At 44.1% G+C, this 17,500-nt stretch overlaps 2 protein-coding genes across 2 annotated transcripts; both read right to left on the bottom strand.

Annotated features, from left to right (window-relative positions):
- Positions 1-7,945: 7,945 nt before the first annotated feature.
- LOC311350882 (testis-expressed protein 36-like) lies at positions 7,946-8,924 on the bottom strand (the record flags this gene model as incomplete). The annotated part of the gene is made up of 4 exons (XM_084470972.1): positions 7,946-8,278; positions 8,427-8,501; positions 8,660-8,782; positions 8,874-8,924. The coding sequence occupies 4 exons, from the start codon at positions 8,922-8,924 to the stop codon at positions 7,946-7,948; spliced, it is 582 nt and encodes a 193-aa protein (XP_084327098.1).
- A 508-nt stretch (positions 8,925-9,432) lies between these two features.
- LOC311350948 (autophagy-related protein 16-like) lies at positions 9,433-13,558 on the bottom strand. The gene is made up of 6 exons (XM_084471050.1): positions 13,390-13,558; positions 13,194-13,257; positions 13,020-13,092; positions 12,856-12,929; positions 10,223-10,474; positions 9,433-9,943 (listed from the first exon to the last, which is right to left on the bottom strand). Exons 1-6 carry the CDS (start codon positions 13,475-13,477, stop codon positions 9,832-9,834), a joined length of 663 nt encoding a protein of 220 aa, XP_084327176.1. The 5' UTR covers positions 13,478-13,558; the 3' UTR covers positions 9,433-9,831.
- Between the last annotated feature and the right edge of the window lie 3,942 nt (positions 13,559-17,500).

The following is a 17,500-nucleotide window of genomic DNA, read 5'->3' on the forward strand; positions in this document are numbered from 1 at the left end:
TTACTTCTACGCTTCATAAACACTCCACTCCCTGGAAGCATTGAGAGGTGTGTATCAGACAGTTAGCTTTTCCTCTTTTCTTTTCTTTTTTCTCTCTCTCCTCTACAGCTTTTTGAATAAGGCGGAGCCTTTGCCCACCTCGCTTTTTTTTTTTTTTTTTTTTTATACACGCGCACACGTGCACGCGCAGATACACCGAAAGCAAAGGAAGCACCAACGCCCACGAGAGCGAGCGAGTGAGCGAGCGAGCGAGCTGTGCGCGTCCCACAGACAGACACACAGTCGAGTAGGGGAGATGTTCGCGGGACATTGGGGCAAAAGAATGTGGTGGTTGTTGTAGTTGTAGTGCTGCAAGAATGTAACATGTAACGTTGACGTGTATTTGCGATGCATTCGTTTCATTAACTCCGATTTGGTTAGGTGTTAAATAAGGCCACGACTTTTGTTATTACAATTTCATTGGGATGTTAGTACTGATACAATTATCATAATACACTATAGCGTGCGTCCTCGTTTCGATGTCCAGTGATGTCATTATTTGCCATCTTTATTCCTCGTGTGAAATTATGTGATAATAGGCTTGTATCTGTATAAGACAATATTGATATTTATTGATAGATAGATAGTGAGATAGATCGATTTATATACTCTAATATAATATACTACACTGCACTATACTACTATAAGATATTAGACTGTGAATCAAGGCATTATTTGCGTCGTCTATAGTTTAGTAACTGGCCAACAAGGGTCATTGATGGTTGTTTATTATGGTCACAAGGTGATTTCTGATATGATTGTTTGTATGTATGTCATTTAAATTGTGTTGTAAAATGGGGTAATGGTGATGCAACAGCAGTTCCGCAACGCATGTTGTACTTATATAGCCTATAGAACAATGGCATGTATACATCAATTATGAAAGAGTACCTTTGTTTTGCTAAATGTTTCAGATGTTCTGTTGTACAATAATGCAACATTCTGTCGGATCCGATCTGTAATGCAAATAGATAGTTGATAAGTAAGTCATATGCTGCACAATGAATGATCTGTAGACAATGAGTTTCTGTACTCTTAACGTATTCATCGGATGACTGCATCATAACGATTGCCCAATTGTACAATCTTGGCTATAATGGTATACCTTGCCACTTAGTATTCCCCTATAATCCATCACCACCAAACAGGTTGTGTGAAATCAATACGAGTCAATACAGCATTGATTTTTTTCCCTCACATGTTATGATGTGATATGATCATTAAATAAATACTCCAGTTGTAAGAGGCAATCTCACACACACGGACAATACACACACACACACTTGCAATACACACACACACACACACACGCTTACAATACACACACACACACACGTGCAGACAATACACACACACACACGCGCAGACAATACACACACACACAAATGCAAACATCACACAATCACACACACACGGACAACACACAACCCCACACACGAACATCACACACACACACACACACACGGACAGAACACAATGCACACAATCACATATGCACACGCACCACACACACGCACATGCACACATCCCAATCTGTTCACTCTACTGTAGGTATTTGAAAGGGAGCGGTATTGTGCAAGCGCATATTTCCACAGAAAGACATTATTTCTCCTCTCAGTTCCTGCTGGCAGAGATCTGAGCGTTTGACCTTTTTAAAATGCAAAGCGATTCGTCTTCTCCAGAGTGAACGGGAGGCTCATGATTGTGCTAGTAAATTTGAGGGACTTATGCAGTTACTCACACAGAGAGGGGAGTGGGGGGGGAGAGAGGTGGGGAGGTTTGGGGGGGGCTGCCTCCATGCCTTGCTGAAGTCTTGACTTGGTTGGGGGAATATAATAACACCTCAGAGGGTTATGTTAATCTTTAAAGACAGGTTATTCTTATGCTGCTCCACTCCTTAGCTCATTTGAATGAATATCTTACACCACCAACCTTGGTTTAGTATCCTGGCGGCAAAGTCCTTCCTTCTTTTTTTTTTTTTCTCTCTCTCCTCGGTGTCTTTTGTCTTTTATTTTTGCTTCTTTTCCTTTTATTTTGACACTCACACGTTGGAACACCTGCAGGTTTGGATTCTCGACAGGTCTCGGGGCAGAGTTTGATACACTGAGAGATATGATGTTGATATTGATGTGATTTTCTCTGGGATATTTTCGGGGCGGGGGGGGGGGGGGGTACTGATCTCATAAACGTGGTGTTTAGTTCATCATGGAGGCGATGGTTCAGCCCAAGTGTAACGAAAAAACGGGTTACCGCTGCTCATCGAGATGCTGTCACGTTATGTAAGCAAAGGTATCGTGTTGATATGTCACCTCCTCTCACTGTCCTTCTGTCACTCAACCTTCACTTCACCATTTCATCCCATCCATTCATCCGCCTGCCCCTGCCCCTTGCCCAACCTCATCATCTCCAATACCCCCTTATTCATTATTATTTATAGCCCTGCTGACAACACTATGATCAGACATGCTCCTCTTGCAGTACCTTGTCAATAATGGACACCAAAGACCGGACCAGAATCTCACCTCTTGCCGGCACACACTGTGCGCCGCAGTAAGTGGCGCTAATTTAGCTTCAACATTCACTTCGAGGACACTTGCTTTGAGCAGTGGCGGTGGCAGTGGAGCTTATATTAAACTGAGAGTATGACAGCTGCCCCCACCCATCCCCCCCCTCCCCCACCCCCCCCCTCACCCCCACCCCCCCCCCCACGCCCACACCCACCGACATTTTAATGAGCAGCACATGGGAGTGTAATTTACATTCAATAATAATGTCTTAAGAGTGCGGCAGTGTGCATGCGCCTCCTACACTACACTAAGTGCACGCGTACGGCTGTGGAAAAAATATTTCCTTCCAGCGTTTACACAGAGGCCACAACCGGGCTCAAACAAAAGCTGTGCGCGCGACGACTCGTCTCGCGGCCCTGCACTTAAGTCTGATTGTGTTCCACTGCATTAATGCCTTCGTGGTGCATATTCCCTCTCAGAGTTTCTTCTCTGGGATATTATTAAGAGGAACCGGCCACATTGTCTTGGATATTTACTGCCCTCGCCCTCTAACACAAAGGAGACGTGGCAAATTTTCACCTGAAGACCGACGGGGGGAAAAACCTTTTAACAAGAAGCCTTCGGAAAATGACATGATGTGCAAAGGTACCGGCTTGCCTCATCGACGGTCTCATAACATGGGTTCGAGCTAAACAGGTGAAACTTGTTACCTGTGGTCATCATGCGCGGCGGTGTGATCACAAGAATGTGCTCGAGCTGAGCTACATTACGCTCTGTCTGTATTTCCGAAGGGCTCTTTCTTTCCACTCTGTTTAGCTGTGTGGATTTAAGTGAAGTGCGCGGCTAGTTCAGTCGATTACTTTCAGACAGAAGAAGATAGTATGTAGATTTATGCAGCTCGATTGAGCTATCTTGGATTCTCCTGCCGCTGAGCGACCTGAAATTAATTAAAGAGTAAATCAAATGGATTTCTCGGCGCGGCGCCGAGTCCACACAGTTGCGCAAACAAAGAAGGGAAAAACAAGTTGTTTCCTTGTTTTTTTTTAAAAGCAGAGGCGGTAATTACTAAAAACAGGTAACAGATTTCGACAAAAGCTCAAATCAGAGCTCTCTGGTGTCACTTTGTTTCACTCGAGTCGCGGCGGCAGCTGCCTCCGCCAATTAGAATACCCCGTCGCGTTCTCCCGCCCTTTTTTTTTTTGGCAAGTCCACGAGAGACGGGGCGGCTAGAGGACGAAGGCAGTCATTTTTTTCGAGGTCGCACTTTTGATGTGTGAAATGAGATAGATTTAGCCACCGCGCCTAACGAGATTAAACACCGTGTTGATGCAGTTGAAAAAGTAAAAAAAAAGCCCGCATGAAAGCGGGGAGGACATTAAATCCAGTGATGAAATCCACCGCAACACACGGGGCACGGGGCGAGCGGAGCCTGCTCGTCAAAGCAGAGGAGAGAGAGAAAAAAAAGAAAACGGGGAACGTTGTCAATGGCTGTCAGAGTGAGTTTCCATGTCTAGTTTCGGTGTTACACTCTCAAGACCACGACGTGTGGGATCTTTTTTTTTGAATAGCAAGCGTTTTTTCTTTGCGTGTTTGACGTGTTTGACGGCTTTAAAAGATCTCCCCCCCCCCAAAAAAAAGTGAAACGTGCGCGCGCCCGTTTTTCGTAATCACAAAAAAAAATCACGAGGAACGTCACTCTTTATTATGAACTATTCAGATTCAGAGCGGGGTCCGCTTTGATTTCTTTACAGGAAAGAATCGAGGAATCGAGGGAGATCACAAAATAAAATACCGATTCCGACCACCTAAAGCCAATACATGAACCTAAAGATGTCGGATCCTTCTGTAATGTGCTACCGAATCAATTAATATCTTACTTGGGGGGGGGGGGGGAGAGACCACGTAAACAGATGCTACATGTGCACCCTTAAAATACACAGCTATTCATCTCGCTTCTATTTGCTTGGTTCCATGTTCCGGAAGGGGGGGGACTCACATGTACAGACAGCTCATTGTGGGCCCCCTTCGCCGATGACAAGCATGGATGGAATTTAAAATAAAACACCGCCCACGCGTGAATTACCACGCGAACCGTCTAGATGGATTGGAACATACCTGGAGGAGTGTGATTCAATGTGAGGATTTATTTACCACCAGAGACATCGCTGCTGCTGTTGTTACCCGGTCTGTCTGCAGCTCGTGGAGCCAGACGTTGCTGTGGGACGCGGCATCAGAGCAGGATCGGACAAACCTTAACTAATGCTACTGAGATTACTACCGGGTGCTATGATCTCACACACACACACACACACACACACACACACATGGATTCACTTCACTCACACACATCCATGCACACACAGGTACACGCACAGGCACACGCACGTACACAGACACACACACACAAACAAACCCACAGGCATGCATACACACACACACACACACACACACACACACACACACACACTCTCTCTCTCTCTCTCCCACACACAAACAAATGGATGAAATGCCCACAGGCATACACACACCCACATGCACACTCATACCCACAAACACACACACATACATACATAAATTATACATACATACATACATAGTTACATGCATACATACATACATGCATACATACATGCATGCATACATACATACTTACATAAAGTGTGTATTTAGAAGGTAGAGAGAGAGGGAAGAAGAGAGTGCAAGAGAGTGTATGTGTGTGTGTGAGAAAGGGCAAGAGAGAGAGGGAGGGAGATAGAGAGAGATAGATGAGAGTGGAGACAGAGAGAGCACGAGAGAGAGAGAGCGAGAGAGAGAAATAGAGGGTGAGAGAGTGAGAGAGGGAGTGGAGAGAGGTTCAAGAGATGGAGTGAGCCCTTTTTAGAGAGCAGATTTAGCTGTGGCGCTCTTATCTCCGCCGGACAAGCTCCTGCGGTGATGGGAATGTTGTCCGGATGTTATCTCATCCTCTGTAGGAGTGAGATAGCCGGCGCTGTTTATCACCACCCACCGCCTCTGGAGAGCAGCGCCACCAGCAACCAAGGGACCTCCAGGAACCCCCCCGCCGCCGCCGCCACCGCCGCCACCACCGCCGCCACCGCCGCCGCCGCCGCCGCCACCGCCGCCACCTTTGTGCATGTCATGAATCGGCGATGCATTCAGGTGTACGGCGTGTATGCAACAGTGAACGTGTGACAAGTAAATAAAAAAATAAATAAAAAAATAAAAAAAACGTGACCATGCAATCACAGGTTAGCCACAGAGCCACAGTCACAGTCTGGGGTGGCGTGGTGGTTTTTTCTTCTTTTTTTTTTTACTGCACACGCTGACTGTACAAACCCTGTGGTCTGCACATGAACAGGGCATAAGAGAGGGAAGTGGCGTGCCCCCCCCCCCCCCGGACCTTGAATGGGGTTTTATTTTATGGGAATGGAAGAAGGGGGGATTGAGATGGGACTACAAGGGATGAGCACACTTGGCAAAAAAAAAAAAAAAAATAATAATAATAATAAAAAAATAAAAAATAAAAAAAACAGACCTATTAAGAAGTCTCCATGGCAACTTTTTCATTTTTTTTTCTCTCCCCTTTAAAGCTAGGGTGGGCGATTTATTTAAGAATCATTTGGCATATTGGCAAGTTTTTTCTACACCACGACAGCCATTAATAAATCAAATGCTGTAAAAAAGAAATTCGGTATCTTTGGCTGTGATTAGCCCATCCAGGAAGGCCATTGGATGGCCTTCCTGTCTGTCTGTCTACCTTACCGCCTCTGCTCACACACTCATTGCTCATGAGTCCTCCACAAGGCTAGATAGCCCTATTAGCTAAAGCTATCGAGTTTGCGATGTGTTTTTTGGGGGGAGTGGTTTTGGATGGAGGCTTAAACGGAAAGGGGTGGGACTTTTTTAGGATGGATTCTTTAAAAAAAAAAATCAAGCTTACTCTGGCGTTGGGTTTCTCTACAAGTTGCCTACCCTTTGCTTTGACGACAAGAAGGACTGGAAGACATGCGTAATATCAACATTTCTAACTGACAAGGATATTGAGTGATAAGGACACACGGGCACACACGCACACACACACACACACACGATGTGATATGCTTTCCATGTCTGTTCTGTTGACTGTCTGGCAAAGCCACCTCTTGTTTTCAAAGCCTTCTCCCTGTAACAGGTGTGAAGCCTTTCAATGCAACAACACATCAAAGCGCCACATGCACCTGCAAATAAATCACAGCACAGCAGCAAGGCTCCAACAGCACCACCACAGAGGAGGTGTTTTTTTTTTTAAAGAGACTGATTTCATATGCATGTGAGAGAGAGAGAGAGAGAGAGGGGAGAGAGAGAGAGAGAGAGAGAGAGAGCGAGGGGCTTTGGTGGTTGAAAGCGTGTTTACTGAGATGTGTGTCTTTTGTAGGGAAAGAAGGGTTTGATATTTCAGCAGGCAATTGTGTTTATATACACACACACACACACACATGTATATGGGCTTGTTTGCGTCAAAGACATAAACATGCAGGTAAACACACACACACACACATTAGCATAACACAGAAATGATTGCCACTCGCGATTGAACAGATTTCAATGCACTAGCCTTGAGCATTTCCACGGGTTTATCTTGATGATTGTCTGGTGTATACGGTGCACACAGTGTATATCTAAAGTGAGTCAAGGAGCATCACTCCACACACAGCAGCCTATCAAAACGCATGGTGTACCAAACTCCTCTCTCAAATGTCCTTTTACACAACGGGGCGTTAAGCTTGATTTATTTTGGACACAACATGGGAACAGGGGAGAGTTCTACATCGAACCTCAATCTCAGTTTCTTCGCATGCTTATTTATTTTCCTCTTGTATTTTTGTGTCTCAAATGTGTGTGTGTGTGTGTGTGTGTGTGTGTGTGTGTGTGTGTGTGTGTGTGTGTGTGTGTGTGTGTGTGTGTGTGTGTGTGTGTGTGTGCGTGCGATAAATATACGCACCCACTGGAGATTTACAGGCTGGTTGAAAGTCCATGTGGAAACCATTTACTTCCATTTTTTTTTTCTTTTAATGTGCAATCGATTGGTGACAATCTAATCCAAACATATAGGCCTTTAGCTCAAATAACTCCCAATTCGTTCTGTAAGTGGCCATTATTATTACTCTTGCTTGATCACTTGATTGCGTACTGCTTAATGGTTATTGTTATTATGCCTACATACCATAGTATGCGGTTTGAAAGGAACAAACCATTTCAACCCAACTTGCTCGCAGACTTAAACTAGAATATGTGCTGCCCTCTGCTGGCCAAAGAAAATAAAAATAAAATAAAATAAATATATATATAGAAACACGTTTTAAATTACTCCCCTCGGACTAAGGGAGCGCTTACAACGTAATGTTGCGAGAAACCACGGCTTATATTCGCGTGGCTAAGCAGTTAGTCGCCGCAAGGAGCCCTAGAGGCACAGACGACTCCCCGGAGTCGTGTCGTCCAAACCACATGAAGGCAGGTTCGCCGGCCTGTACCGCGGCTGCCTCCGCTGACCTCTCCCGATGGCTGCGGGGGAAACGCCTATTGGTGGCGGCCTTTGCCTCCTGGTGGTCCTTTCCCCCGGAGCGTTCGGCCTGGTAGGCCGTGAGGTCCCCCACCCTCGACAGCCCACGTATAGCCACAGGGTCGTCGTGGCACAGGCAGAACTGAGAGTTGTGCTGTCTTTGGTCGTCCGGACACTTCTTGCGTCCAAGGCCCTGATTGATAAGTGAGTGAATATATCCAGTGGTTTAAGGAGGCCTGAATGACTTGTTGTAGTAGGCATAATGTTCATTGAACGGCAGGAATCTGCCTTTGTTGAGATTTGGAGAGAAAAATAAAAATAATAACTGAAAAAAAACTCACGTGAGAAAAGAGGCAGATCCCGTCTCGTATCGCTTCTCTGTTGTCGTGGGTCGAGAATCGAAACTCAGGAGGATCCTGTAATTCAACTCAAATATATTTGTTCACGACACCCAATCACATAGGACCTAACTAACTTGTCTAAGCATGTGTGTGTGACGATCCTCTGGGCTATCACAATCAAGAGCAAATAACCATAGCTATCTCGAAGAACAGTGTTACTCATAATAAAACACCTGCGTTTTGGACTTGAGGTGACGTTCAACTCGTAGTCCTTGCGGCCCAAACGAATCAGCCTGCGCCAGCATCGTCCCGGTGATGGTGCACGCTTCACTGAACCCACTGTCATCATGGGCATACTGTGGAGAGGAGGAGGAGGGCTCAGTGTATAGTTATATAGTATAGTTGTGCTCAGTGATCTGTGAATTTGATTCGTCTTGAGACGCTTACCCATTTGCCGTCGTCGCTCGTTGAAGAATATCGCTTCCCTCCTTTGGGCATTTTTGAGAAATGTTAAAAAAAAATGTAAATCCTGTCGCTGTCAGTGTTTGTCTTGCTGTTGAAACTCCTGCACGCGTCGAGTTGAAGGACCAACACTGACTGTGGCTATGGCGACCGTGACCCCGGACGGCTGTTGGGCCGTTTGTCATGGAGATCAGCTTCATTGTTATAAACTATTTACACTTGAGTTCTTCTTTTGCAGTAGTCTACCGTTTGCACACAGCGCAGAGTAGGCCTACTGTTTGAACAGTATCTCCGAGTTAATGTCAGAATATATATTTGATTGTATAAATGTGATGCAATATAACAATGAGGACGCAAGCGCTTTTAAATAAAATGCATGAAAACTGTGAACCAAAAAAGGAAATTGATCTCGCACGCGTTCCACATTACTTTATTTAAAAAAAAAAGAAGAAGTTAATAACACAATATATTTATATATCTACAATGAGTACCTATTTAAAAATATATTAAAGAAGGCTAGTCAGTCACACTTGAGTTGTATAAAACATGAATCACTTAAAGGTCAGATAAATCGGTTTCACAAATAATAAAAAGAAAAATGTTAAAACGTCATCAGTCAGGAGGCGCATATAATCTTGAATTATCTGTTTGGTGAGTAAGCCTAAACTTGGTGCACAAGTAATGCCTGCCCTTGTGGATTCAATAAAATCGGTCCATCTAAACTAGATTAAATGTAGTTAATAAAGGAGGTGCATCAGGCGCATATTTAGTTGCTGTTATGTAGCCTACTCTAAATTCATTCAGGTTAAGGGGAGAAAATACAAAAGTTTGAATTGTGCTTCTAGAAACGGTGCTCACATTAAACTGCGAACGTGAAACCAGTTAGTTAAGAGACATTAGATACAGATAAAAAAAGTTCCAAAAATAAATGCTGTCAATCATTCTAGTTTGAATGCTGCTTCTTTTCCGCCACTTCCGTCACGTTAATCTCCGTCTGCTCCTTCGCCGTCTCTCCCCGAAGTTGTTTCTTCAGCCGTCTGGCCAACCGACGCCACCTAGTGGGTAAACAGAGCCATCACACCGCGGATTGGCTCAACTTGAATACTATACGTGTACCAATTAGGTTTTGTATCGGTACAGATCGGTACAGAATAGATGGATTGTAATTGTGTACTAGTCGGATTAAGGTCTTGTCTGTACTTATTGTATCTTACTTTAGACCTTTGCGTCTACTTTGGCTTCTGTAACACCTAAAAACCGTGCACAATCAAAAAAAAACCACTGTGCCGATAAAAAACACGGCGGCGAACTACCACCCACTGTACACACTGTACCTTTCCTGCGCGTCGTTGTACTTATTCACCCTGGCCGCCTCCTCCTTCTTCTCCTCCATCCACCTCTGGAGGAGGCCTCCCTTCTCCTTCCAGGCCTCCACCATCCCCGCCCGCAGCCGCACGTGCTCCGTCTGCAGCACCGCCAGCTCCCTGGCCTGCCGCTCCAGGGTGAACTCCTGGTGGTTCAGGGTGGCCTTCAGCGCGTTGCCGCCCGCCGCCAGGCCCAGAGCCTCCCGACGGAAGCGGGCCACCCTGCCCGGTGGGAGGAAGATCCACGGAGATGTGACATATTTCAGCCGTAATGCCCTCCCATGGCCACAAGAGAGCAGCACCGAGCACATTTAATAGTTAAGAGGTAATATTCTCCCATGGCCACAGGGAGCAGCACCGAGCACATTTAATAGTTAAGAGGTAATATTCTCCCATGGCCACAGGGAGCAGCACCGAGCACATTTAATAGTTAAGAGGTAATATTCTCCCATGGCCACAGGGAGCAGCACCGAGCACATTTAATAGTTAAGAGGTAATATTCTCCCATGGCCACAGGGAGCAGCACCGAGCACATACGGTATAGGGCTGCAACGTCAGGGGGCGGGCTTTTAAAGCCACAGAACACGCCCACCCCTACCTGCCTATTTAACTCGGACCCCCGCGATTAGAGAGGCAGAATCTACCGGGCGGCATATATCGTAGATATAAAGCTTAGAGACGCTCCGCGCGTGTTATATACACATTCCTCTCCTTTTGTTTCATAGACGATAGACAATAGACCAAAACCTTTACCAAATAAAGTGAGTTAAAAGCGATCCTGTCTCGGCGGCCTTTCCTGGATTAAAAATATCATAACAGAGATAAAACGACTCGGTTTGAAACGTCAGCGTCCCGTGTGTGTATTCACACGACGAGTGTACTAGGGGATGTGAATAACTAACATTTTTCATGGTCGAATAATCAGTGGGGGCTATGAACGAATAATCGATTATTCGATGTGTGCCGACGTTCACAAAGGCAGCCGTGGATCATCGGCAAGAAATCACTTAATATCAGTGTTTGTGTTGTATGCATATATATTAATATTTATGCTTATGTGTATATTGTTTTTCTGTACATGATTAATAATAATAATAATAAAAAAAAAAACAATACTGCTACAGAACCAACATCAGTTCCGTCCGTTAATTCTTGTTAATTTGAATGGGGAAAAAATGTACGAACGGTCCAAATGTTAAAAATCGGCTTTGACCCTCGGGAACGAATAATCGAATATCCTGACCCAGCCCTAAAGTGTACACAAGCGGGGTCGCGGAGTGACAAAGGGTGGCGCTACGGGAGCGACGGCTCCGTGTTCTTCTCCTGACGGACCACGTCAATCACCCCCCGTTGCTTTCAACACATCATAGTCCGTTCAGGTTTAGACAGGGACATCGAAGCTTTGTCGTGCAGAAGGCTCGGGAGGTAGAAGGCTTGGGTTTGGCTTGTAACCGGAAGGTTGCTGGTTCCATCCCCGGCTCCTCCTCCTCCTAGCTCAGTGTTGAGGTGTCCCTGACGAGCTGACCCCCCCCCGCCCCCCACCCGTCGTCGTCGTCGGAGTGTCAGTGTGTGTATGGACCGTGTGTGAGTCGCTGTGGATTAAAGGTTCTGCCAAAATGTTCTAGATTGAAATGTGAATGTCGATGAGGTATGTTATTGTTGTTATGGTCATGGAGGTAGGGATGTTATTGTTATGGTCATGGAGGTATGGATGTTATTGTTATGGTCATGGAGGTATGGATGTTATTGTTATGGTCATGGAGGTAGGGATGTTATTGTTATGGTCATGGAGGTATGGAAATGATTGTTATTGTCATAAAAGTGGGAATGTTATTGATGTTATTGTCTTGGAAGTGGGGATGTTACTGTCTTGGAAGTGGGGATGTTATTGTGGATACTGTCATGGAAGTGGGGATGTTATTGTGGATACGGTCATGGAAGTGGGGATGTTATTGTCTTGGAAGTGGGGATGTTACTGATGTTATCGTCTTGGAAGTGGGGATGTTATTGTCTTGGAAGTGGGGATGTTATTGTGGTTACTGTCATGGAAGTGGGGATGTTATTGTGGATACGTCATGGAAGTGGGGATGTTATTGTGGATACGGTCATGGAAGTGGGGATGTTATTGTCTTGGAAGTGGGGATGTTACTGATGTTATCGTCTTGGAAGTGGGGATGTTATTGTCTTGGAAGTGGGGATGTTATTGTGGTTACTGTCATGGAAGTGGGGATGTTATTGTGGATACGGTCATGGAAGTGGGGATGTTATTGGAGGACTTTGGATGATTGAGTTAAGGAGGGTTGCCATTTTATCAATACAACAACTCTAACCTTTCTACAGTTATGCAAAAATATATATAGAGCCAACACTAAGCCAAATGTTCACTTGTGCTCTGTTAAGTACGTAATATTATCCATGTGTACCAGCGTTCTCACAGAGTGTTTGTAGCTCACACCATGCCCCTGCTGTGACTCTAAAATACATGTTTAGGCGAATGTTTGATCCATACAGTCATTACCTTGGACGGCCTTCAGTCATTTATTGCCTTATTTGATCAATTAATTAATTGACAAAACGTGATGACAGATGAAAGGCCAACTTACTGAGACTGCCAGTACTGTATCTCAGCCTCTTTGAAGTACAGCACACTGGTCAGATCAGAGACGGTCTGAGACAGCTGGAGAACAAGATCAAATCAATTATAGACCATTATACCCGATTGAAATCACATTTTCCATGTTTCGTGTTTTCCGTTACGTAGGGCTACCTTTTTAGAGAGGTGTTCGCTCTCTCTTAACCAGAGGTGAAGTTCCACAAATGTTATTCCATCTTGTTCTAAACTGGAATTAATACAGTTTGAAACATGTTTTGAAATTAAAAACGAACAGAAAAATTCTAATATATAAAGATGATGTAAATGATGTTATTTCTTTCTTCAAACCTTTGGCTCTGCAGATCTTCCCAAATTTCTTGGCGAATTTCAAATTTCTCTTGCAGCTGAAACACTGCAAGTCATATCAATAACATCGCAAACAACGCAACGATATAAGCAAACCGAATAACACGAAGGCTTGATTGACGTCAAGTAGCTCATTCCAACCACCAGAACGCTGCCACAACAAAACATAACATCTTACAACTTCTGAAGACGCCAGCATATGGATCCTTCTGTGAGCTGTCTCGCTGTATGAGTTCTGTGCGAACGTGACATCTCCAGTTCTCCATTGCAATCGATTTTAAGCCTCTTAGCCTCACGTTCAAGATTAATTCTAGTACAACTTTAATTATTTGCCAGCCGGGGGGGATATGGTACTATTGTACTGCAGAATAATCGGACCTGTAGTGTCGCGAGATTCACGACTCATTACCCGTGAAGCGCCTCATCGCTCAGCTGACTTCTTGTTGTGATCAGAATTCTCTGTCGTGGATCGTTTTCCACAGTACATTTTAGTTGAAAACCACTGAAAGCCTATTTATTATCAAACTATTATTGTGCTGTGTTGTTGTACAAATAAAAAAAACATTACTTTAAAAACAAACATGATCATTGTTATAATAATTATTATAATTATAATTATAATTATAATAATTATTATTATTATTATTATTATTATTGTTATTGTTGTTGTTCAATGTGGACCTAGCCTAATTCTAAACATTAATAACTATATTGTCGATTTAGCGTAAGAGGCTCGTTACTCCATAAATACTTCCGGGTCTAATTATCGTAAGGCCTTTTAAGAAAGACATTGTTTACTACAATCGCCGATTATCGTACACTTATAAATGATCAATGGATGTCTTTAATATTTTTTCATATGTGATCATATGAAATATATATCAGAATTGCGCATGTTGGTTTTTGCGCCTCTGGCTTTATGCAGTCTGGTCAACATCAACATTGGTCACAGTTCATACACTCTATAGAAAGTTGGTAGACTACTTATTGTATCTGTACAACAGTCATACACTTATGTAAAGTTTTCGATTTTTTTTATTTTTTATAATAATAACAACACAAACACCAAATGTCCCATCGTCTGCTTTTGCTGTGGTCCAGTACGTGGCTCGTTATAGCCGCTAGGGGGCAGCCGAGTCCAGCCTCGACGACGGCAGCAGCAGAGCCCCGAGAGGAATCTGAGCTCGCCAGACACGTACTACGACATTACATGACAGATGGTTTTGAAATGACAGGCTCGACCAGAAAAAAAAAACATGATGAGAACAGATCGGTTTTATTTATTTTGTCCATCCAACTGTTTAACATATTTACTTAAAGATTGAAATCCTACAGAAAACGATGCCTGCCAAGGCTACTGCTAAAACAGCCCGAATATAACTGCTGTGCACTTACACTTTACCGTATAGGTTCAGAGTAATGTAGTCCCTGTAACCCATCCCTCCATGTTACCCCCAATCCAACATCGACTTTATCGTCAACGTGAAGTTAAGTGTCGTGTTTTTCATTATTAGCCTACTTTATATGAACTTGTGCACGCACGCACACACACACACACACACACACACACACACACACACACACACACACACACACACACACACACACACACACACACACACACACACACACACACACACACACACTAACACACACACACACACACACACACACACACACACACACACACACACACACGCACACGGTTGTTTGTCGATTGTAGATTTGGAGAGCCATTTTTAGTGAACATAAAGCTATAGTCTATCTCTTTTCTTGGCCATTCTAATTCCTAATTTTCCTCTGTATTGCCTATCATCATGGTAGCTTTTATAAAATCTGGTCTTTTTGGCATGCATGCAGCCACGTCAAAACCACTCTATTTTTTTTGCAAATTGCTTTCTATAGTGCACACTATCATAGAACAACATAACGGGATTGTATTATAAATGGCAGCAATGATAATTTAAATGGTGTACTCATTACCTTATTACTGGGTGAAATAACCGAATAAAAACGATAGGCCTACAGAAAGGTATTGACAATCTAATCTCTGTGATTAGTTGCCTAGTTACCACTTTAGGACAATTTACATCGTATGGCTACTAACAGTTTAAATTAGTAAGATAAGTGTATCAATCCCTTAAATTATTAAAGATAGGTTATTGGATATTATAAGCTATTGGTTGCGCCTTTCTTTTTACAAAGTTGTGATAGGTGACGCTAGCGACCTCTTTCGGACAAAGACGTGCAACCAGACTTCCTAAGCGGTGCAAATGCGTTCCTGGATTATAGCCTACATACGTTTTGAATGTGTCAAATTACGTAAAGTAAATAATGTTGTTCGCCTCGTCTTTAAGCCAACCATAAAGCCTTTAGATAAAGGTATCTAAAGGTCACCTTTTTTGCCTAACCAAATGTGCGAGTCAGTCAGGCGATTAGCGCTCTAGTAATGGCCCATTCATTCTGCGCCAGTTCTGCCCAGCAGAGGGCGCTTGTGGACAAACACACAACTTGCCGGATGAGCTGCTCTCTTCTTGGGTTGGGTTGACAGACAAAAGGTAAAGGCAGATTTGGTTGGGTGTGTTCACGTCAATTACCGATCTTTTTAATCCTAAATTCATAATTAAGATAATCTCTAGAGTCATACAACATTATTACTTACTACTAAGTGACAAACAAAGAGATTCCAGGTTTTCCTGGAATTGCCTAGGAACTACCTATGTGTTTTCGGTCTGATCTCAATTTAAAATACTGTAGATATAAATAAGGAAATAAATTCTATGTACATCCTGAAAAAAAATGCATATAATGGTCGGTGACTCCAAGGGGGAAAACAACGTTTTTAAAAACCTTTCCTGTGGTTTAATATCTTATAAAATGAAAAGTTTAGTCATATTATTTCTATATATCCTACTTAATATTGATTCATAGCCTGGTAGTTGCTCATATACTATAATTGACGATGGTGAATATCAAATGCTATTTGCAGTAGCCCGCTCTTTTGTTACATTAACATTAACATTAACATTAAAAGACAATTGAACATGAAACGGACTGGAACCAACGCATCGCGGGGATGGAACTTTGTCTTGTATTGTGGTGATATTATCCAACAACTAAACTCAGCTAACCCGTGTTTGCCACTCCTCCTGCCGGCTGTGATGTTTGCCAGCAGGGGGCAGCATTTAGCTTGTAAACCGTCATGCGTTCGTCTACCGTAGCTGTGGGGCAGTGAACGCAAGCCTTGGAAGAAAAAGGAGACGGTCGGAGAAATTCGAAATGAGTGGGAAAACTACAAGCATTCAACGTTGCTTCAGAGATAAATGTGAAAACAGGGATTTCTATTAGGTTTTCAATTTGAGAACTCATTTGATTGTATTAAGTAGTAGCCTAATGTAAGAAAAAAAAAATCCGATAACAAAATGCCTAATAATAGACTACAATCCAATACTAATAACCTACTGCCGTGTGCATGTGTATTGGATGTGTTTGGACATGTAGTCAGGGCTACAGACCGCAACTCTCGTAGCCTGCAACGTATTGTAGGATATCTGCATCGCGGCCAAGTAGGCTAAATTTAATGACCAGCTTAGGCTTATTTTAGAAAAAAAATAATGGTATGTTTAAGTCTCATTACCGTTATTTGCGTGTAATACATGTTAAGATAAAGGCGCGGTCGCGCAAACCCTCCTCCTCAAAGGCGCACGCGCACGCGCACGCTCAGCCACACACACACACACACACACACACACACACACACACACACACACACACACACGCCGTATATGGTCAATTGGAGATATTTCCGTACAGCATCCCTTTAAATCGCGCGCAGCAGAGAGCCGTGTGGATCATCACAGCGTGGAGGAACAGACAGACGCCTGCGCGCGTCGTTTTGCCTGTGCGCGCTCTGTGCAGCTTCCGCACGTCCCCTATTGGCCCGCCGACGCGGTGTGGGCGGAACACGACGCGGTGACTCAGCCGCTGAGTCACCGCACGACCTGCCCGTCAAAAAACGGAGCGTCTGTCTCGCGCTCCGGGGCTGAAACCATCCCGGTGGTTGCTACGTGACTTCGCGTGGCTGTCCCAGTCTGTGACGCGGGGACCGTGGAACCGGCCCCCCCCCCACCTCACCCCCCCACCCCACCCCACCCACACCCCCCGTGGCGGCTCGCTGTTAAGCGGAGATTAGACCATGTAGTTCAGGCGATCGTTTCGTTTCGGCGTGAATCATCCCGGAGCAACACCGAACAGTTTAGTTCACCAGACGTTCGCCCGACGACGCTTTG

The sequence above is a fragment of the Micromesistius poutassou genome (assembly GCF_964030765.1).
Source record: "Micromesistius poutassou genome assembly, chromosome: 7".
NCBI classification, from domain to species: domain Eukaryota; kingdom Metazoa; phylum Chordata; class Actinopteri; order Gadiformes; family Gadidae; genus Micromesistius; species Micromesistius poutassou.

Coding starts and splice junctions, on each gene's coding strand:
- LOC311350948 (XM_084471050.1), bottom strand. CDS start 13,477: ATGGAGAACTGGAGATGTCACGTTCGCACAGAACTCATACAGCGAGAC. Junction 12,930..13,019: donor GCGAACACCTCTCTAAAAAG/GTAGCCCTACGT, acceptor CTTGTTCTCCAG/CTGTCTCAGACCGTCTCTGA. Junction 10,475..12,855: donor ATACAGTACTGGCAGTCTCA/GTAAGTTGGCCT, acceptor CCCACCGGGCAG/GGTGGCCCGCTTCCGTCGGG.